The sequence below is a fragment of the Theropithecus gelada genome, chromosome 2 (assembly GCF_003255815.1).
Source record: "Theropithecus gelada isolate Dixy chromosome 2, Tgel_1.0, whole genome shotgun sequence".
Lineage (NCBI taxonomy): Eukaryota > Metazoa > Chordata > Mammalia > Primates > Cercopithecidae > Theropithecus > Theropithecus gelada.
In genome coordinates, this window is record NC_037669.1 from 106,657,849 (window position 1) to 106,681,179 (window position 23,331).

The following is a 23,331-nucleotide window of genomic DNA, read 5'->3' on the forward strand; positions in this document are numbered from 1 at the left end:
ACTTTATGATATACCTTTGTTTTGCCCCAAAATGACATTACTTGTTTTGATTAATTAGTTGCAACTTTACTTAAAAGACCTATCTCCAAGTTACTTTGGGATCTTTAATAAAAAATCAAATCTGGTTGCAGAAGGTTAACATCTGCCACTTTAAAAATTATACCAGGAATACATTTGGAAGTAAATAAACTGGTGGTGGTTTAAATAAGAGGGAGAGTTATTTACCAAATATAGGATGATGGGAGGTAAGTGGGTAGTGTCTTTGCTCAGTGGCTCAAAAATGTCAATGGTTAGTGTCTGAATCTCTTGGCCTTTCTCTTGGCATTTGAGATGACTGCTCCATCTCTAGGCATTATGTCCTTATTTAAGGCAGGAAAAAGGGGGCGTGCTTGACATCAGTGACGTGTTCATTTTTTTTTTTTTTTTTTTTTTTTTTTGAGACGGAGTCTCGCTCTGCCGCCCAGGCTGGAGTGCAGTGGCCGGATCTCAGCTCACTGCAAGCTCCGCCTCCCAGGTTTACGCCATTCTCCTGCCTCAGCCTCCCGAGTAGCTGGGACTACAGGCGCCCACCACCGCGCCCGGCTAGTTTTTTGTATTTTTTTTTTTTAGTAGAGACGGGGTTTCACCGTGTTAGCCAGGATGGTCTCGATCTCCTGACCTCGTGATCCACCCGTCTCGGCCTCCCAAAGTGCTGGGATTACAGGCTTGAGCCACCGCGCCCGGCCAATGTGTTCATTTTTATCAGGTGAGCAAAACCTTTGCAAGAGGCTCCTGAAAAATTCTTATGTTTCATTTGGCCATAATTCTGTGTGATATGGTTACCACTAGCTATAGGGGAGGCTGGAAAAGTGAAGATATTTCCTATTACAGAAAAAGCAGGCAAAGGGAAAGGGTTGGAAATAGATTTGGGATTAGCTATTCAACAGAGTTTGCTAAAGGATATTCATTATAAGACTAGTAACAGGCTCTGAAGGGAGTTAAGAGCTATTTAGAGCAACAGTACCATTGGTTGAATAAGTTCATAACTTTCCAAGATAGATGAACTTATTCAAACCTTTTCTGCTTTTTCTGTAATAGGTTTCTTTGAAAGGAATATCACTTATTTGGAAGTATAAATTCTGAATTTAAAATCTCAAGTCTAATTGCTTTATCATCACTTACCTCACTATGTGATTTCTGAGTTGAATTGAGGAGTGGACTCTGTGTTGAAAAGAAAGGGCATTCTTAGGCAGGACATGGTGGCACACACCTGTAATCCCAGCACTTTGGGAGGCGGAGATGGGTGGATTACCTGAGGTCAGTAGTTCGAGACCAGCCTGGCCAACATGGTGAAACCTCATCTCTACTGAATACAAAAAAATTAGCCAGGTGTGGTGGTGCATGCCTGTAATCCGAGCTACTTGGGAGGCTGAGACAGGAGAATCGCTTGTACCTGGGAAGTGGAGGTTGCAGTGAGCCGAGATCGCACCATTACACACCAGCCTGGGCAACAAGAGCGAAACTCCGTCTCAAAAAATAAAAATAAAAATAAAAATAAAAAAAAGGCATTCTAGGCAAGTAATAGTAGTAGCAGCTATACCATCATTCTGAGTTACATTTGTTTCCAAAATGCTTATTAAGATACCTCCACCTGGATGTCCTATGAGCATCTTTAAAATACTTTATTGAGATGTAATTTACATATAGTAAAATGTATAACTATTAAATGCACAGCCAGTGCATTCTGATAAATGTATACACCTGTGTGACTGTCACCTAAATCAAGATAGATTGCCATCATCCCAGAAAGTTTCCTCTTGCTCCTTTCTTGTCAAGCCTCACTCATTCCAGCAATCGCTCATCTGATATTTGTCATTACAGGTCACTGTGTCTGTCAACTTCTTAGCAATGGAAATCACAGAATCACATATTATGCACTCTTTTGTGTTTGACTTCTTTTGCCAAAAGTGTTTTTGGAGTTATCCATGATGTATTATTAGTTCTCCCCGCCCCCCCTTTTTTTTTGGCCAAGTGTAGTACTCCATTATATGAATATACCACAGAATTTCTCCTGTTAATGGAAATTTAAGTTTCAGTTTTTAGCTAGAAGAATAAAGCTGCCATGACTGCAAGCATTTTAAGCAGTACCCCAGATGGAATTGTTCATCTCTTATCTCCCAGTTGCCTGTTTTGGGGTTTCCAATTTTCCTTATCTTACTGAATAGTACTACCTTACTTTGAGTATAGTACCACCTTTGAGTATAGTACCACCTTACTTTGAGTATAGTACCACCTTTGAGTGTAGTACCACCTTACTTTGAGTATAGTACCACCTTTGAGTGTAGTACCACCTTACTTTGAGTATGGTACCATCTTACTTTGAGTTATTCAGAATAAAACTAAGTCATTTTTTGATCTCTTTTTTATTCTAACAATTATTTTGTTAGGGACTAAACTTGGTGGTAGAGATATAATGAATATAAAACTATAATCTAATGGAGACATGGGCAGTAATGGAGATAAGTATTTAAAAACTGCTTTGGAACTCTAGAAGTGCAGAGGAGAGATGTACCCAGCCCGGGGCAGCTAGGAAAGACTTCCTGGAGGAAGAGATATATTAACTGAAATCTGAAGGGCCCAAAAAAGTTAAAGGGAAATGTATACCAAAATATGAGTAGCATTATCATAGGTAAGAGAGCAAAGCAGATCACAGGAACTGCAAGAAAGTCAGTATAACAGGTATAGAGAGAATTTGAGGTGGTGGAGGGAGAAAGTGGCAAGAGAGAGGAAGGGGTCAGATTTAAGGGATGTGTGCTGAGTTTGATGGGGTGATGAAAAGTTATTGCAGGGAACGTTACATTTGTTCTTAATACAGTGTGAAGGATGCACTTGGAGTGAGGCAGTACTGGAAGCAAGGAGATCTGCTAGGAAATTGTGGCGTATTCCAGGCCAGAAGGGATGAACTAAGGAGTTGCATTAGAATTAGGAAGAGATTTTTGGCCTTCTAAAAGGTCATTTGAGAAACTATTGAATGTTGAGGAAAAGCAATGTGAGGTTAGAAGAACACGCAACAGATTCAAGTGTTTGAAGTAAAGGAAACTGTTGTTGCCATGATCCAGGCATGAGATAAGGGACTAGACCAGGAATTTTAAAAGTATTTTTGGTAGAGTTGGCTTTTCATTGAATATGAATAAAGGAAAGATAACTCCAAAATGACATATATATATATATATATATATATTTTTTTTTTTTTTTTGAGACAGAGTCTTACTCTGTCACCCAGGCTGGAGTACAGTAATGTGATCTTGTCTCACTGTAACCTCCACCTCCCAGATTCAAGCACTTCTTGTGCCTCAGCCTCTTGAGTAGTTGAGATTACAGGTGCACACCATCACACCCAGCTAATTTTTGTATTCTTAGTAGAGATGGGGTTTCCCAGTGTTTGCCAGGCTGGTCTTGAACTCCTGACCTTAAGTGATTTGCCTGCCTTGGCCTCCCAGAATGCTGGGATTACAGGTGTGAGTCGCTGTGCCCAGCCTAGATTTTTTTTTTTTTTTTGAGATGAAGTCTCGCTTTGTCACCCAGGCTGGAGAGCAATGGTACAATCTCGGCTACTGCAACCTCTGCCTCCCAGGTTCACACAATTCTTCTGCCCCAGCCTCTCAAGTAGCTGGGACTACAGGTGTGTGCCACTATACCCGGCTAACTTTTGTATTTTTAGTAGAGATGAGGTTTCACCATATTAGCCAGGCTGGTCTCAAACTCCTGACCTCCTTATCCACCTGCCTCGGCCTCCCGAAGTACTGGGATTACAAGCGTGAGCCATTGTGCCTGGCCCCCAGCGTAGATTTTTAACCTCAGTAACTGAGAGAACTCTGGTCCTACTGAAAGAGTATGTCAGAAAATGGAAGGGTTTATACAGGAGAATGAGTTAGTTCTATTTTGAATATGTTGGTTTTAAAGTAATGGGGAGCATATCCAAGTAGCATTATTCAATATAGAGTTGGAAATACCAGAGTAGAAAGTTGAGGTTAGGACTAAAATAAATGTGAATCATTTACCTGCTTAGAAGTCATTGAGGCCACAAAAATTCAACCAAATAGCTTGTGTTAGGGGTTGGGATACAAAGACAAAAGACCTGCCTGAACTCTGCTTTTGAGGAGCTTTGAGGCTAGTAGAAGGGATAATATGTTATGATACTCCTCACTGAATATTATTCGTTGTATTATATATATAATATCCTTCAACATACTATCCCTTCTAGAAGGGATATTATAATATCCCTTACTCCCTTACAAAATAATATGCATTATTATCCCTTATAATAATAAGGGATAGCCAGGCACGTGGTGGCTCATGCCTGTAATCCCAGCACTTTGGGAGGCCAACGCGGGTAGATCACCTGAGGTCAGGAGTTCGAGACCAGCCTGACCAACATGGTGAAACCCCATCTCTACTAAAAATACAAAAATTAGCCAGATGTGGTGGTGTGTGCCTATAATCCCAGCTACTAGGGAGGCTGAGGCAGGAGAATCCGCTTGCATCTGGAGGCAGAGGTTGCATGCAGTGAGCCAAGATTGTGTCACTGTACTCCAGCCTGGGTGACAGAATAAGACTCTGTCTCAAAATAAGAAGAAGGGATAATATGTTCAGTGTACAAACAGGAAGGGATCTTTGCTTTGTGACCTGCGAGAGTTACAGTTTTACAAAAGAAAAAGAAGACTGTTCCAAGAATTTATATGAGTTGAGTTTGAATGGGGTAGAGGAACTAGGGTAGAGGAAAAGGGGAAGATACCGGGAGTTAAAGATGAATTCGAAGAGTAGGAAATGCTGTTATAGAAGCTAGGATTAGGAGGCATCATCAGTAGTGTCAGATGTTTTGAGGAGGTCAAGCTGTAAAGACTCAAACAACAAATTTTTTTTACTGCTGGGGTAACAACTCACAAATAATTTGGTGGATGTCCCCAAAACAGTGAAATAAAGAAGGCGAGAGGTGGGAGGAGTGTATTAATTTATAATGGTCAATACTTATGAAATAAAATAATTATTTGAATTTGGAATGGCTTCAAGGACAATACGTTTAAATATTTGTTCCAGAAATTGACCAAACTTTAAACAAAAAAACCAGAAGTCATTCTGATTGAAACTGACAACTGGTGGGGCGCCGTGGCTCATGCCTGTAGTCCTGGCACCTTGGGAGGCCACAGCAGAAGGATTGCATGAGCCCAGGAGTTTGAGACTAGCTTGGGCAACATGGCAGAACCCTGACTCTACAAAATGTACAAAAATTAACAGTGTGGTAGCCCACACTTATAGTACCAGCTACTTGGGAGGCTGAGGCAGGAGGATCGGTTGAACCTGAGACGTGGAGGCTGCAGTGAACCATGATCATACCACTGGGCAACAGAGGGAGGGAGTAATTGTACTCTAGCCTGAGTGACAGAGTGGGGGAGACCCTGTCTCAAAAAAAAAGGAAAAGAAAAAGAAACGGACAATTTAGAGTTCTCTAGCTTTTTACCAGTTCTTCAGATTCTTTCTGTGTGGAAGATGGATACAAATTATTTTGCTGACTGATATAAAGTAATAGCCCAAAGTAGTATCTCTGAAGTTGCTGTAGTTTGTGTGTCACCTTTTCCAGAAAGGTTGAATTTTGTGACTTTGATTTCTGTCTGAGAGTAGGAGTCTTGGCTGTTTTTGGACTGTAGAGTGAGAAACTGAGATGGTGATGATGCAGGCCAAGTGGAGTCGACTTCATAGAAGTCGATGTTTGCAAGATGCCACTGTGTTTCTCATCTGTTATTTTTGCCCCATAGGTTTAACTTCTTTATTCAGCAAAAATGCGGATTCCGAAAAGCACCCAGGAAGGTTGAACCTCGAAGATCAGACACAGGGACAAGTGGTGAAGCATACAGGAGAAGTGCTTTGATTCCTCCTGTGGAAGAAACAGTCTTTTATCCGTCTCCCTATCCTATAAGGAGTCTCATAAAACCTTTGTTTTTTACTGTTGGGGTAAGAGCTCACTTTGCTAGGAGTTACCTCGCTTGCTACAAATGCAGTGTTAAAGTACTTTGTCCCATTTGGGCTCCCTTAAAGTAAGGACAGGTGGAGGGGGCATGAGAAGGAGCTGGGCTCATGAAGTCTGATTATAGAGTCTGAATTTTTTTTTTTTTTTTTTTTTTTGAAACGGAGTCTCGCTCTGTCACCCAGGCTGGAGTGCCGTGGCGCGATATCGGCTCACTGCAAGCTCTGCCTCCCGGGTTCACACCATTCTCCTGCCTCAGCTTCCTGAGTAGCTGGTACTCCAGGCACCCGCCACCACGCCCGGCTAATTTTTTGTATTTTTAGTAGAGACGGGGTTTCTCCATGTTAGCCAGGATGGTCTCGATCTCCTGACCTCGTGATCCACCTGCCTCAGCCTCCCAAAGTGCTGGGATTACAGGAGTGGGCCACTGCGCCCGGCCTAGAGTCTGAATTTAATAATTGCTTTTATTATTAAATTCTGGCTCACTTATATAAGCCCTAGAGAATAAATTTATGGGCCTTATTTGGTACAGCATTTCAAGCAGTGCTAAGTTGGTATTTTCAGTTTTATTTGAGGATTTATAGCTGGAAACAGGCCCCAGGGTATTGTGAAGTTAAAAAAATGAGAAACATTAAAATGTCTTTTTTGGCTGGGCATGGTGGCTCACGCCTGTAATCCCAGCACTTCGAGAGGCTGAGGTGGGTGGATCACCTGCGGTCAGGAGTTTGAGACCTCTCTGGCCAACATGGTGAAACCCCATCTCTAAAAATAAAAAAATTAGCCAGGCCTAGGGGCAGGTACCTGTAATCCCAGCTACTCCAGAGGCTGAGGCAGGAGGATCACTTGAACCTGGGAGGCAGAGGTTGCGATGAGCCCAGGTTGCACCATTGAAGTGTAGCCTTGGAGATGAGTGAAACTCCATCTCAAAAAAAAAAGAAAAAAAAAAGCCCTTTTCACTTACTAGATTTCCCTGTGCCAGGTATTCCCTTCTGTTGGTTTGTAAAAAGCAATGGCAATGAAGTATTGTCCTTGGAAATATGTATAGATCTATTTCCCTCTTAAATCTATTTTGTAACATATCTAATTTTATATAGTTTACAGGCTGTGCATTTGGATCAGCTGCTATTTGGCAATATGAATCACTGAAATCCAGGGTCCAGAGTTATTTTGATGGTATTAAAGCTGATTGGTTGGATAGCATAAGACCACAAAAAGAAGGAGACTTCAGAAAGGAGGTAAAGATAAACACTGCTTTCTTTTTTCTAGTTAATCACAGTTTTAAAAAACTGAAACTTAATAGATGCACATGTTTCCAGTGTACATGGTGCATTCACATATTGTGTAATAATTAAATCTGTGTAATTGAATATCTGTCACCTTAAACATTTATCTTTATGCTAGGTATATTTGAATTGTTCTCCACTAGATATTTTGAAATACACTATAGATTATAGTTTACTATTGTTACTCTACTGGTAATAATCCCAAGTTTTGAAGCCTGGTTATTTATGAACTGCTTTTAGTTAATGGCAACATCAGATTTATAGATGTCAAATCAGTGCACCTAATTCTTCACAGTAAGTATTTATTACTGTTTTATATGTCTGGTGTTGTACTTAACGGTGTTCCAGAATTCTGTTCCTCTACCCACATGCATCAAAAATCGCCACAGATAGTTGTTAAAAATGTTAATGTTGGCCAGGCGCGGTGGCTCACGCCTGTAATCCCAGCACTTTGGGAGGCCGAAGCGGGTGGATCACAAGGTTAGGAGATCGAGAACATCCTGGGTAACATGGTGAAACCCTGTCTCCACTAAAAATACAAAAAATTAGCCAGGCATGGTGGTGGGCACCTGTAGTCCCAGCTACTCAGGAGGCTGAGGCAGGAGAATTGCTTGGACCCAGGAGGCGGAGCTTGCAATGAGCCGAGATCACATCACTGCACTCCAGCCTGGGCGACAGAATGAGACTCCATCTCAAAAAAGATAAATAAAAAATTGTAAAAAGTTAATATTGGCCGGGCATAGTGGCTCAAGTCTATAATCCCAGCACTTTGGGAGGCCAAGGCAGTCAGGAGCTCGAGACCAGCCTGGCCAACATAGTGAAATCTCATCTCTACTAAAAATACAAAAATTAGCCAGACGTCGTGATACACACCTGTGGCCCCAGCTACTCAGGAAGCTGAGGCAGGAGCATTGCCTGAACCCAAGAGGCAGAGGTTGCAGTGAGATGAGATTGTGCCACTGCACTCCAGCTTGGGCGACAGAGCAAGACTTCGTCTCCAAAAAAAAAAAAAAAAAAAAAGAAATTAATGTTAGTAGTTGTTAATGTTTCTGTGTGGAGGATGTCTCAGCTCTACTAAAGTTTAAGAATCTCAGTGGATCTCAGCTCTACTAAAGTTTAAAGGCCACTGTTTTACTTGGATCACCTTGATGGATTGCTTTAGAGCAGCAGTCCCCAAACTTTTTGGCGCCAGGGACTGGTTTCGTGCAAGAAAATTTTTCCACAGATCAGGGTTGCAGAGGGGCAGATGGTTATCGGATGAAACTGTTCCACCTCAGATCATTAGGCATTAGATTGTCATAAGGAGCGTGCAACCTAGATCCCTCACATGTGCAGCTCACAGTGGGGTTTGCGTTCCTATGAGACTCTAATGCAGCCACTGATCTGACAGGAGGCAGAGCTCTGGTGGTAATGCTCTCCCACTGCTCACCTCCTGCTATGTGGCCCAGTTTCTAACAGGCTACGGACCACTAGTGGTCAGCAGCCGGGGCGTTGGGGACCCCGACTTTAGAGTATGTGTTTGAACTGCAGGGAATTTTTCAAAATATATATGCCTTAGGGATAGAGCTAGCAAGTGATTTTTTTTTTTTTTTTTTTCTAAGAGACCGGGTCTCACTCTGTCACCTAGGCTTTAGTGCAGTAATGGGATCATAGCTCACTGAAGCCTCAAACTCCTGGGCCTGAGCAGTCCTCCCGTCTCAGTCTCCTGAGTAGCTGGGACTACAGGCATGTGCCACCACGCTGGGCCAGTTATTTCATTTTTTGTGGAGACAAGAGTCTCACTTTGTTACCCAGGCTGATCTCAAACTCCTGGCCTCAAGTGATCCTCCCACCTTGGCCTCCCAAAGTGCTGGAATTTCACAAGCGTCAGCCACTGTGCCTGGCCCCAAGAGAAGTTTTAAATGTTTCTCAGTGACATGATATTTACACACCTGTGGTAAATACCTGCTGTTAAGTGTCTGTTCGAGATGAAATGCGAAAAAAAAAAATATGGAGCTTTTAGAGCTTTTTATTTACTTTATTTTTATTTTTTTATTTATTTTTTTTTTTTGAGACGGAGTCTCGCGCTGTGTCACCCAGGCTGGAGTGCAGTGGCGCGATCTCGGCTCACTGCAAGCTCCGCCTCCCAGGTTCACGCCATTCTCCTGCCTCAGCCTCCGAGTAGCTGGGACTACAGGCGCCCGCCACCTCGCCCGGCTAGTTTTTTGTATTTTTAGTAGAGACGGGGTTTCACCGTGTTAGCCAGGATGGTCTCGATCTCCTGACCTCTTGATCCGCCCGTCTCGGCCTCCCAAAGTGCTGGGATTACAGGCTTGAGCCACCGCGCCCGGCCTTTATTTACTTTATATGCAAGTTGATGGCTCTCTTTCTTCTTAACTGATTTCTTAAAAATGTTTGCTTTCAGATAAAACATATAAATATTTTATTTCTTTTACTCGTCAATACATATTGAACACTGCGATTTTAGTTAATATGTGTTTTCAGGCCCATTTGGTTTTCAAGCACTTTTGTTTTTTATGACTCATTGCCCTTCCAATCAGGCGAGTGGGTTGATATCTCCTTTACTTTTCCCCTTCCTCGGAACAATGTGATCCCGGCCAGCAAGGGCCTGAGAAGGAAACCTGGCATTTTCTTTTTACTAATGATGTTTTGAGTTTTCTCTAAGTAGGGAAAGGGATTCATTCCTCCTTGTTTTTCCATGGGCACATTCAAGAAGCATGAGCCCTTTCTGTGTTAGGCTTCATGCCAGAACGGTGGATAATATTTGCAGGTGAAAATGACAATAACTTTGTATTTGAGAAGATAGTAAAACTGACCTATTCCATTATCCTGGATCTCTTACAAAGCTATAGGTTTTCAGCACATGTCTGCACATGAAGTTTTGATATCCAAATGCACCCAAATGGTTCTTGAGAATGGTGAAAAATGATGCAAACAGTATACATAATCTTCATTTAAAGATTGATTTGTTTATGATAGAATTAAATGATAGGTTTAATGTATAAAACCTATGCCCATTAAAGAAGTTTGAAACAATAAATAAATTTAACATGGAAACATGACAGTCCTGGGAACCCCTTTTGTGCCACTATATATGAAGTAAGATCTGGGAGCTCATAAACAGTGTAATTGTAATTATAGAAATGGAATTGGCTGGGTGCAGCAGCTTTGTAATCCCAGCACTTTGGGAGGCCGAGATGGGAGGATTGCTTCAGCCCAGGAGTTCAAGACCAGCTTTGGCAACATAGGGGGACCCTGTCTCTTAAAAAGAAAAGAAATGGAATTATACATACTAATCTGTAGTTTCTTTCACCTTGGATTTTTTTAAAATAACAGATTCTGGTTTAATTTCATAGTTAGAATATATTTTTATTTTAAAACTTTAATCATGGAAAATTTCAAGCAGATACAAATGTAGAGAGAATAGTATGATGAATCATCATCCAGTTTCAGTGTTCCCCAACACAGGGCCAATTTTTTTTTCATCTATTTCCCTTTTTTTCCCCTTCCCTTTCCACCCTTGTATTATTGTAAAGCAAATTCTAGGCATATTTCATCCATAAAACTTTCAACATATATCCCTGAAAAATTAGGACCCTCCTCTATTTATTAAACTCCAGTACCATTACTGCATCTTTAAAAACGTGCAGTTTAGCAGACAATATTCTCAGAATTTTAAAACATAGGACTTTGGTATGAATAATCACTTCCTTGGTACCTGTCTGTATCTGCAAGTGTGCTAGGGGCTTTACATTATTGTTATTCCTTATGACAACACTGCTAGGTACCTATTATTGTCCCATTTCATGTGTCAGGAAACTGAAGTTTAGAAATAATTGAGGTTCCAGAGCTATCCAGTGGTTCTTTGTGGAGAATGTGGGCTCCCTGACTATAAAACACATGCCTTTTCCATTCTACCACGTATTTATTATGTCTGTCGCCACTAGTGATTTTTACAGAAGAGGAATTCCTCTTTTATGTGTAAGGCATTTTCTTCTGGTTTTTCATTTTTGTAGCCTGAAGTTTCTCCCATATGGTGATACGCAGTTTTCCGTCTGTTTTAGATTAACAAGTGGTGGAATAACCTAAGTGATGGCCAGCGGACTGTGACAGGTTTGTGTTAGCTTACACGTTTTAACCATTCAAGGGAAGAGAAATCAAACCAAAAGGTACAGTATGTCACAGGCAATGGCTTTTGTACCATGCTCACCAGTGGTTTAGAAGACAGTCTCTGTACCTATAGGCTAATGTAATAATGTATAAAGTGGTGAGGTATAAAGGTTTACATGATACTCTGGGTCACTTACTTTCTAATTTTGATCTAGTATGATACTGATTGAATGATCAGTTTTGTTGTAGAATTCCAGCTTGTGGAATAGCTTATTATTAATTATTACTTCCCTTATTAAAGAAACTAATGGAAACATTAAGTACCTTCTATATTAAGAATGCTGTAATACACACTCTGTCCCTACGCGGAGTTGCTTACAGAGTGGTTGTCTCCCTTTTTACAGATAAGGAAACCGGCTTTCAGAGAAGGAACTTTTGAAAGTCAAACCGCTAGTAAGCAGTAGAGCTGAGTTTCAAAACCCAAGTCTGTCTCATTCTAAAACCAGTTTTCGGTCTTCTCCCCCATGCTATTTGTAAAACCCTGTTTAAATGTAAGCATGACATGCATGTCACCATGATAACTTTTTTTCTTTGTAAATTGTTCTGGAAAGACAGATCTGGCTTTTCAAGTTAATACCTCTGCAATATTTTATGGACTTAGTTGTTTGAGAAACTTGAAAATAGATTTTTGCCAGGAACAGTGGCTCACACCTGTAATCCCAGAACTTTGGGAGGCCAAGGTGGGTGGATCCCTTGAGCTCAGGAGTTCAAGGCCAGCTTGGGCAACATGACGAAACCCCATCTCTACCAAAAATACAAAAAATTAGCTGGGTTTGGTGGTGCGTGCCTGTGGTCCCAGCTACTTGGGAGGCTAAAGCAGGAGAATTGCTTGAACCTGGGAGGCAGAGGTTGCAGTGAGCTGTGGTTGCACTGTTACACTCCAACCTGGGTGACAGAGGAGACTCAAAAAAAAAAAAATTTTTTTTTAAGTTTTTTAACGATTGTGTAGATAGGAAACAATTATTTCTAGAGAATTGCAAAATACTACTTTTGCTCAAATTTGATTAGACTTATTTGGTACTCTTAATTTTCTGTACTTAACATAAGTGGAGAAAGGATGTTTATCTTTCTTTATTCAAACTGTTTATTCTCTCTGGAGGTCTTAATTTTTCTGACTTTATTGGAACCCGATCCAGCTTTCAGGCTTATGGTTCAGACATTGCTTCCTTTAGGAAGTGCTTTCTTTTTTCCTGAACTCATTGCAGTTTTTATCTTTGATAATACAGTGTGCCTTATATAATTGTATGTGTAACATCCTTGAGAGCAGTGTAAGCATCTGGAGGACAACAATGGCATCTTTAATTTTGTGACAGCACCTAGCATATATCATGTACACAGTAAGGGCACTCAGTTAAAATCTGTTGAGTGAATGAATGTTGAATGGAATCTTAACCAAGGGGTTGAGATTTTTCAGTGTTGCCGTAACTAAGACCGTAGAATTGATAGGTCAACGACATCTTAAATTGATTACTTGAAAGATAGCTCTTTAGTAGCACATCTGTTTCCACTAGATTAATGTACTTTGTTTCTTTGCTTCTTTTATGAAAGTAACGAAACTGGGTGCAGTGGCTTATGCCTGTAATCCCAGCACTTTGGAAGGCCAAGGTGGGCAGATCACCTGAGGTAGGTCAGCCTAGCCAGCATGGTGAAACCCCATCTCTATTAAAAACACAAAAAATTACTGGGCGTGGTGGTGCACGCCTGTTAATCCCAGCTACTAGGGAGGCTGAGGCAGGAGAATCGCTTGAACCCGGGAGGCAGAGGTTGCAGTGAGCTGATATTGCGCCGCTGCACTCCAGCCTGAATGACAGAGCAAGACTCTGTCTCAAAAAAAAAAAAAAAAAGGAACGAAATTAAGATTTCTTTAGGGTGGCAAGGTTTTGCCTTCACTAGTTTCGAAGCATTTCACTATTAGTTGATACCTCACATTCTTTGAAGATGGTTGTGATTTTATGCCATTTAACATGTGAAGAAGCCTAGCGTAAGAGTTTAAAACCTTTTCTCATGCTGGTGAATACTTTCTTCAAAGAAGCTGGAGGTAATTAAAAATCAGAATTCTTTCCCCCCAGTCTTTTTCTTTTTTGAAATCAAATCAGCCATTTGGCATGAAGAGCATAGCAGTAGAGAGAGATGCTTGTGATCTGTCTTGCAACTTGAATGTCAGCTACTTTGAACAAGATAAATGTGAATGGTCATGCTTCAGGTCTTAAATCTTTATTGTTAGGTTATCCAAGTGACTTTAACCTCAGGAAATGCCCTTTGAACTGTTTTGTGTCACCTCAGACTTTCCTTGTAGGAAATAACTATTCTAGTAATAGTGATTCTAGTTTTACAATGTCTGTAAATGGCGCTTAATCAATTACCTACATATGAGATTCTCAAGAATAAACTGTTTATTTAGTATGTCTTGTCTCCTTCCTGGGGTGCCAATTAGTCCAGCTTTCCTTGCTGAGCACTCCTGATTGCTTCTTGTAGACTGCAAAGTGAAGTTGGCTCAGCTCCTGGTTTTAATCAATGATAGATTTATGGAGTGACAGGTCTACTCCGTCCCACTTTCTTTCTTTGGATTGGGGATGTTTTCTGAATGTGGATTTTTTGTTGTTGTTGTTTCATTTTATATTTTGAAAGAACTTGACAAGTTTGACCTAGAGAGTTTTTAAAGCTTTGTGAGACCAGTGTGCCTCTCTGCTTTGTAGTTTTCATACCTAGACAACGGCAGCATGAAAGCTCTAGTTGGTTAAAGTTTTCTCACTACTACACCAAACACTTCTTGTAAGTATTCCTTGCTGTTGAATCTGTTGAGCTCTTGAATGTGGATGGAAAGATTTTGGATATAGTAAGTTCAGACAGTAAAGTGTTAATCCAAATATACATGGTTTCTGAGTTTCAGATAATGATGGGTATCTCAAATTTATCCATGTCTCTTTGGTTCCTAGGTGTAGATAAGAACAGTCAGATTGTAAGGCATACCTGTAATTTATTTTATTCTTAAGGAGGCATCTGGTGGTGAGGTAAAATACCTCCCTTTCTAGCTGGGTGCAGTGGCTCACGCCTGTAATCCCAGCACTTTGGGAGGCTGAGGTGGATGGATCACCTGAGGTCAGGAGTTGGAGACCAGCCTGGCCAACATGGTGAAACCCCATCTCTACTAAAAATACAAAATTAGCTGCATGTGGTGACACATGCCTATAATCCCAGCTACTAGGGAGGCTGAGGCAGGAGAATCGCTTGAACTTGGGAGGCAGAGGTTGCAGTGAGCCGAGATCATGCCATTGCACTCCAGCCTGGGCAATAGAGTGAGACTCCGTCTGAAAACAACAACAACAAAAACCTCCCTTTCTTACAGCTGATGCCAGGTTTGGAGTCTGTAGTTTTTGACTGTTCTGTCTCAATCTGTCTGTGCAAATTCCTTTTTAAAGCTATGCTAGGAAACTTGTTTTAATCCTTTTTTTTTTTTGGTTTGTTTGAGGATTTTTTTTGGTCTTAATTTTTATTACACAGAAATAATCTCCCCAGGCTTCATATTGCTCTGAAAAAGTGTTTATAAGCCCACTGGGTATTTGTGGAGCAAATGGGGAGTATAAGGTGACATTCTTCAAAGCTAGATTTGTTATCCCTGGTGCTTTTATATTTCAGCTAATTTTCTGTTCTATTGCCCTGATCTGTCAGCCTTTTAAGCCTGTCCTGGAGGTCCCCGGGCAAGCCCCAGAGAGAATATTTTCTCCTACCTTTCTAGCTTTCAGGGTTGTCTTTGAGGCACTTGCCAGGTTTTCCTGGTAGTTCAAGAGAATGCTGACTTTACTGTATTGAGATTCAGGTAAAGCCACGGGAAAGAATCAGCTAAATTATTATTTTTGATCAAGAAGGAACGAGGACGGAAAAGGATAGGGAGAGAGATCTCAAGAAAACTATGCCCTAGTTCCTCTACTAGTGTATTTTTTGTCAGCATCAAAGTTTAGTCGCTACTACTCTCTAGTCTTTGACCCCTTGCCCCAACTTCTAAAGTCTATTCTTTTTTCTTTGCTGTTCTGTTTCTACCAGGCTTATTCTTTTTCATTTCGGTTCTCTCTCTCCTTGTACATTTTCTTTTTTTTTTTTTTTTGAGACGGAGTCTTGCTCTGTCGCCCAGGCTGGGGTGCAGTGGCCGGATCTCAGCTCACTGCAAGCTCCACCTCCCGGGATTACGCCATTCTCCTGCCTCAGCCTCCCGAATAGCTGGGACTACAGGCGCCTGCCACCTCGCCTGGCTAGTTTTTTGTATTTTTTAGTAGAGATGGGGTTTCACCGTGTTAGCCAGGATGGTCTCGATCTCCTGACCTCGTGATCCACCCGTCTCGGCCTCCCAAAGTGCTGGGATTACAGGCTTGAGCCACCGCGCCCGGCCCTTGTACATTTTCTGGGTTTTGAACTGTCTTCCCAGACTAAGGCCTCCTTATCTATTCTGATGTTGTTGGTAAGGTAACGTTTTCCTTGGTCTTATAGCCCATCTTTATCTTTTAATCAGTCACTGTTTTTCTGTAACCCCTAACTCCTGACTTCCCAGTCTGCAAACAAGTTATTTTTGGAGAAGAATAGCAAAATTAATCCTTGAGTGCCAACCACACTTCAAGTATCATGCTGTGTGCTTTACATGCATTTATATTATTATTAATCATCATAAGAACCCTGTTAGTGGTATCCTCATTTCTCAGATGGGGCAAGGAGCCGTCAAATAACTGAGATCACACAGCTAGAACTGGGTGGATTCGGGAATCAAATCCACTTCATATTTCAGAGTATAGGCTTATTATGTCCTTTCACTTTCTAGAATAGCAAACCACCACTAATTACCTTTCTGATAAACCACACTGCCTCCCCCTGTCAAGTATCTGGGTGCTGATTCACAGCACAAATTGCAGCAAATTGTTCCAGAATAGCAGCCTGGTACCCAGGGAGGAAAGGGAGCCCTTTTTGACTGCCTAGACTAGATTTTGTCATTGTAAAAGGAATAAATATGCATGGTAACAGATGAAAATTGGAATAAAGGATACATAAAGTGAAAAACAAGTCTTTCTCTCACTCTCAACTTCCAGTTCTGCACTTTCCCTTTCCCATAATAACCATTGCATGTTTAGTTACTTGTGTGTTCTTCCAAGGCATCTATTTATGTATAGGCATTTATATCTATCTGTGGTTTAACATAAAAATAGTAACATGCAATACATACTCTTCTGCACCATGATTTTTTTTTCACTTAATATTTTAAAGAACATTCTATATCAGTACAAGTAGGTCTGTTACATTCTTTTTAATATTTTATTGAGGTATAATATACACAGAAGAATGTGAATATGTCAAATGTACAACTCAACTAATTAATGTTCACAAGCTGAGCACGTCCATGTAACCAGCACCCGAATTGATAAATGGAAATTACCAGCACACCAGGCTTTTTTGTTTGTTTTGGTTTGTTTTGAGACAGCATCTCACTTGTCACTAAGGCTGGAGTGCAGCGGCATGATCACGGCTTACTGCAGCCTCAACCTCCCAAGGCTGGTCTTGAACTCCTGGACTCAAGTGGTCCTTCTGCGTTGGCCTTCCAGATTGCTGGGATTACAGATGTGAACCACTGTGCCTGGCCAGCATATTCTTTTTAATGACATTATAGTATTCCATGTAACTGAATATTATTTAACAAATCTTTTATTAATAGATATTTATGTGGTTTTTAGTCTTCTGCTTCTAGAAATATTACTGCAGTGAATTGCCTTACATACAGATCTCTGTACCTTGTACAAGTATATTTTTAGGATAAGTTACTGGAAATAGAATTGCTGGGTCAAAGAATATGTACATTTAAAATTTTGTGTATTGCAAAGTTGTCTTAAAAGAAGTTGTGTACCATTTTAAATGTCCTCCAACAATGTACGGAGTATAAATACGTCAGATTGATTTCTAAAAGTTGCCCACCGGGAAGGTTAGATATTCTCATCTGCAGGGAGAGTACAGAGAAATAACAACCCTTTTTTGTGGTTAGCAATTATAAGGGCCTTTGCCTCCCTCATTGTGAATTTGCCCTTTCTGTTTACCCGTATTAGTTTCAAACTTTCTGTCTCTATCCCAGTGGGAGGATGGAAGATGGACAGTCTCTCTGGGTTTCTTCTTGATTCCAGGTAGCTGTGGACCCAGTCCTTAATTAGTTTGGTGGATACTACCTAGGAAAAGAAATGATAGCCACTGTGTGAGGCCAACAGGTTGATCTTTACACCTGCCTGGTTCCCAGAGAACCTGAGGTAAGGATGGCTTGAGCCCAGATTTTTGGCTGCTGTGGATGTACATGCTTGTCAGTGTCTGGACTGGCCGGGTCTGGGTCGGTATAGTAGCCCCTTCAGATAAAGGAGCTGTGGAGGTGTGACTTGGCCCACCCAGAAACAGAGGGGATCTGTGAGTAGCTATTAGACCCCAAGTGGTATGGTAAGTCCTTTATAGGAAAATGAGAAAAAAGGGGTTATACTACCTTTCTTGGGCTAAGGAGGAAAATAACCTGAGGTCATTGAACCAAGTAATGCTTTCCAAATCAGTGCATCTGCCTTTTTAAAAATTAAGATATAATTCACATATTAAATTCACCATTTAAAGCAGGGGTTCCCAACCCTGGGCCAAGGACTGGTACCAGAACCGGGCTGCACAGCAGGAGATGAGCGGCAGGGGAACGAGTGAAACTTCATTTATGTTTTTTTTCCTTTGTTTTTTTGTTTATTTTTTTGAGACAGAGTCTTGCTCTGTTGCCCAGGCTAGAGTATAGTGGTGCAATCTTGGCTCACTGTGATCTCTGCCTCCCGCATTCAAGTGATTCTCCTGCCTTAGCCTCCCAAGTAGCTGGGATTACCGGCACCTGCCACCGCACCTGCCACCACACGTGGCTAACTTTTGTATTTTTAGTAGAGACAGAGTTTCACCATGTTGACCAGGCTGGGATCTAGGTTGTGTACTCCTTGTAAGAATCTAATGCCTGATGATCTGTCCCTGTCTCTCATCACACCCAGACGGGACCATCTGGTTGCAGGAAAACAAGCTCAGGGCTCCCACTGATTCTACATTATGATAAGTTGTGTAATTACTTCATTATATATTATGATATAATAGAAATAAAGTGCAGAATAAATGTAATGCATCTGAATCATCCCAAAACCATCCCCCTACTCCTCCTGGTCTATGGAAAAATTGTCTAACACAAAACTGGTCCTTGGTGCCAAAAAGGTTGGGGACCACTGATTTAAAGTATACAATTGGCTGAGTGTGGTGGCTCACACTTGGAATTCTACCACTTAGGAGGCCGAGGTCAGAGGATTGTTTGAGTCTAGACCAGCCTGGGCAACATGGTGAGACCTCCCACACCTCTCTAAAAATAATAACAAATAAAAATAGAAAGCCAAAGTAAATTCAGTGGTGTTTATTATATTTAAAAGGCTGTGCAACTATCATCATTATCTAATCCCAGGGCCCTTTCATTATCCCAAAAAGAAACCCCATTCCCGTTAGCAGTCACTCCTCCATTCTTTCCTTCCCCTCAGCCTTAGGCAGCCATCAAGCTGCTTTCTTCAGGGACTTTCCTGTTCTGGAGATTTCATATACATCAAGTCACATAATGTGTAGCCTTTGGTGTCTGTTTCTTTCACGTAGCATAATGTTTTTAAGGTTCACTCATGTTGCAGTATATATCATCAGTACTTCTGTTTCTTTTTATGGCCAAATAATGTTCCAGTGTATGGATATATTACATTTGTTTATTCCTTCATCAGTTGATGGGCATTTGAGTTGTTTCCGTTCTTCAACTATTAATAATGCTGCTATGAACTTTCATGTGCACGTTTTTGTGTGGACACATGTTTTCATTTTTCGGTATATAGCCAGGAATGGAATTGCTGGGTCATGTGGTAACTCTTTTTTTTTTTTCTTAATTGTAAAAAAATAAATAACATGAAATATACCATCTTAATCATTTTTAAGCATATAGTTCAATCGAGTTCAGTATATTCACATTTTTGTAAAACCAATCTCTAGAACTTCATTTTGCATATCTGAAACTCTCTACTCATTAAACAGTATGTCCCCTTTTTCTCCTCCCTTCAGCCCTTGATAACCACCATCCTTCTTCCTTTTTCTATGCATTTGACTACTTTAGATACCTCATGCAAGTAGAATCATAAAATACTTGGTTTTTTGGACTGGCTTATTTCACTTAGCATAATGTCCACAAGGTTTATCCATGTTGGAGCACGTGACAGTATTTACTTCCTTTTTTAAGGCTGAATAATACTTTATTTTGTGTGTATATCACATTTTGTTTATCCATTCACCTATTAATGGGCAGTTGAGTTATTTCTACCTCTTGTTATTGTGAATAATGCTGCTATGAAAATGGGTGTGCAGATATCTCTTTGAGACCGACCATGCATTCAATTCTTTTTTTTTTTGACATGGAATCTCGCTCTGTTGCACAGGCTGGAGTGCAGTGGCATGATCTCAGCTCACTGCAAGCTCCACCTCCCAGGTTCAAGCAATTCTCCTGTCTCAGCCTACCAAGTCGCTGGGACTACAGGCTCATGCCACCACACCTGGCTAATTTATTTATTTATTTATTTATTTTTTTAGTAGAGACAAGGTTTCACCATATTGGTCAGGCTGGTCTCGAACTCCTGACCTTGAGGTGATCCACCTGCCTCAGCCTCCCAAAGTGCTGGGATTACAGGTGTGAGCCACCATGCCTGGCCTGTTTTCCTTTTTTTGAAATTTGATGATAGCTGTCCTAATGGATATAGTTTTAATTTCCATGTTTGAAGGGGTGGCCTGCCCCTCCACACATGTGGGCGTTTCTCGTTAGGTGGAACGAGAGACTTGAGAAAAGAAATGAGACACAGAGACAAAGTATAGAGAAAGAAAAAGTGGGCCCAGGGAACCAGCGCTCAGCATACAGAGGGCCCACGCCAGCACCGGTCTCTGAGTTCCCTTAGTATTTATTGATAATTATCTTTACCATCTTAGAAAAAGGGAAGTGACAAGATAATAGGATCATTGTAGGGAGAAGGTCAGCAGTAAGACATATGAATAAAGAGCTCTGTGACATGAATAAGTTTAAGGAAAAGTGCTGTGCCTTGATACGCATATGCAAACATCTTCATAAACTTTTTTAGTGCATAAAGAGCAGCATTGCACTAGCAAGTCCCACCTTTCGCCCTAAGGTGGTTTTCTCGTTTCTCAGTAAACAGAACATACAATCGGGTTTTACACTGAGATGTTCCATTGCCCGGGGACGGGCAGGAGACAGATGCTTTTCTCTATCTCAGCTGTCAAGAGGCTTCTTTTCCTCTTACACTAGTCCTCCTCAGCACAGACCCTTCACGGGTGTCAGGCTAGGGGACGATCAGGTCTTTCTCTTCCCACGAGGCCATATTTCAGACTGTCACATGGGGAGAAACCTTGGACAATACCTAGCTTTCCTAGGCAGAGGTCCCTGCGACCTTTGGCAGTGTACGCCCTTTGGCAGTGTACGTGTCCCTGGGTACTTGAGATTAAGAGAATGCTGATGACTTTTAACCAGCATACTGCCTTCAGGCACTTGTTTAACAAAGCACATCCTGCACAGCCCAAAATCCATTAAACCTTGAGTCACCACAGCACATGTCTCTTGCAAGGACAAGGTTGGGGGTAGGGTCACAGATTAACAGCATCTCAGATACAGAACAAAATGGAGTCTCTTGTGTCTACTTCTTTCTATATAGACACAGTAACAGTCTGATCTTTCTTTTCCCCACAGATTTTGCTAGTGATTAGTAATGGTGAGCATCTTTTCATGTGCTTATTGGGTATTTGTATATCTTCTCTGGAGAACTTTCTATTTACTTCCTTTGCCCATTTTTACATTGGGCTGTTGAGCTTTTTATATATTCTGGATATTAATCCCTTATCAGATATGATTTGCACATTTTCTTCCATTTTGTTGGCTTTATTATATCCATCCTGGTGAGTGTAAAGGGATATCAGTGTGGTTTTGATTTGCCTTTCCTTAATGAGTAACGAACATCTTTTCATGTCTTATTGTATATTTAGTCTTCTTCGGAGAAATGCCTGTTTCTCCAAATGTTTTCTTCATTTAAAAATAGCTATTTGTCTTTTTGTTGAGTTGTAAAAGTTATTTATATATTTTGGAGACTAGACCCTTATTAAGAGATACGATTCACAAATATTTTTCCCATTCTGTAAGTTGTCTTATCACTTTCTTCATAGTGTTTTCCAAAGCATTAACATTCTAATTTTGCTGAAGTTCATTTTATCTATTTTTTCCTTTGTTGATTGTACTTTTAAGTGTCATGTCAAGGAAACTGTGACCTAATTCAAGGTCACAAAGATGTGTACCTGTGTTTTCTTCTAAGAGCTTCAAAATTTTAGCTCTTCAATTTAGACATTTGATTAATTCTGAGTTAATGTTTGTATTTGGTTTGAGGTAGGGGTCCAAACTCATTCTTTTGCTTATGGATATCCACTTTTCTGAGCACCATTTTTGACGAGACCAATCTTTCCACCATTGAATTTTTTTGGAACCTTAGTGAAAAACCAGTTGACCATAATCATATGGGGTGTATTTCCGGACTCTCAGTTCGCTCCATTGATTTATATATCTGTCCTTATTCTAGTACTACATTGTCTTTATTCCTGTAGGTTTGTGTTGTAAATTCTGAAACTATGAATTGTGAGTCTTCCAACTTTGTTAATGTGAAATATTACGTTGATTTTTCATATGTTGAACCCAACTGGCATTCCTGTGACAAATTCCACTTGGTCATGATTTATAATCCTTTTTACATATGGCTGGATTTGGTTTGCCAAAATTTTCTTGAGGATTTTTGCATCTGTTTTCATAAAGGGATATGGATAGTTTTTTTGTGATGTCTTTGGTTTTGATACGAAGGTGATACTAGCTACATAGAATGAGTTGGAAAATGTTCCTTCCTCTTCTATTTTTTGAAAGAGTTAGAGAAGGATTGGTGTTAATTCTCCTTTATATTTGGTAGAATTTCCCAGTTGTAGTAAGTTGAATAGTGTGCTTCCCCAAAATTTGTGTCCACCTAGAACCACAGAATGTTACTTTACTTGAAATAGCAGCTTTGCAGATTTGATTAGTTACAGAGAGATCATATTACATTAGGATGTACCTTAATCCATTGACTCATGTTTTTATAAGAAGAGGAGAGGACAAAGAAAGATACAGAAAACAAGACCAAAGAGATGGTGGCAAAGATTGGAGTGATGCACCTATAAGCCAAACAACGCCAAGAATTGTCGGGAGCCACCAGAAGCTAGGAAGAGGGAAGGAAGGACACTTCCCTAGAGCCTTCGAAAGGAAGCATGGCCCTGCTGACACTTCACACCTTGGTTTCTGACTTCTAGCTTCCAGAACTGGAAGAGAATAGATTTTTGTTGTTTTAAGCCACCAAGTTTGTGTTACAACAGCTGTAGGAAACTCAAATACTAGTGAAGCCAATGAGAAACATAGGCACCTAACACCTTATCTGGCTCTGGACTTTTCTTTGTGGTAAGTTTTTTAAATTACTAGTTCAGTCTCTGTATTTATTCTTGGTCTGTTCAGATTTTCTATTTCTTCAAGTCAGTTTTAGTAGTTGGTGTCTTTCTAGGAATTTTAAATTTCATCTAAGTTATTCTCATTTGTTGGTATATAATTGTTCATTGTATTTTGTAGTAGTTCTGATTTCTGTAAGGTTGGTAGTAACATTCTGCTTTCATTCCTGATTTTAGTAATTTGTTTTTATTTTTCCTTTTATTTTTTAGCAAATCTCAGACCTGTATGACATGACTTTAGTAATTTGAGTCTTTTTTTCT

General features: G+C 40.5%; 1 protein-coding gene across 5 annotated transcripts in view; it reads left to right on the top strand.

Annotated features, from left to right (window-relative positions):
- The window catches only part of PARL (presenilin associated rhomboid like), a 55,623-nt gene that overhangs the window by 12,079 nt on the left and 20,213 nt on the right, over positions 1-23,331 (top strand). For all 5 annotated transcript variants that reach the window (XM_025377300.1, XM_025377301.1, XM_025377304.1 and 2 more), the window contains exons 2-4: positions 5,793-5,988; positions 7,096-7,236; positions 11,349-11,397. In XM_025377300.1, coding sequence (XP_025233085.1) covers positions 5,793-5,988; positions 7,096-7,236; positions 11,349-11,397 — 386 coding nt within the window. The remainder of the gene's footprint in view (positions 1-5,792; positions 5,989-7,095; positions 7,237-11,348; positions 11,398-23,331) is intronic.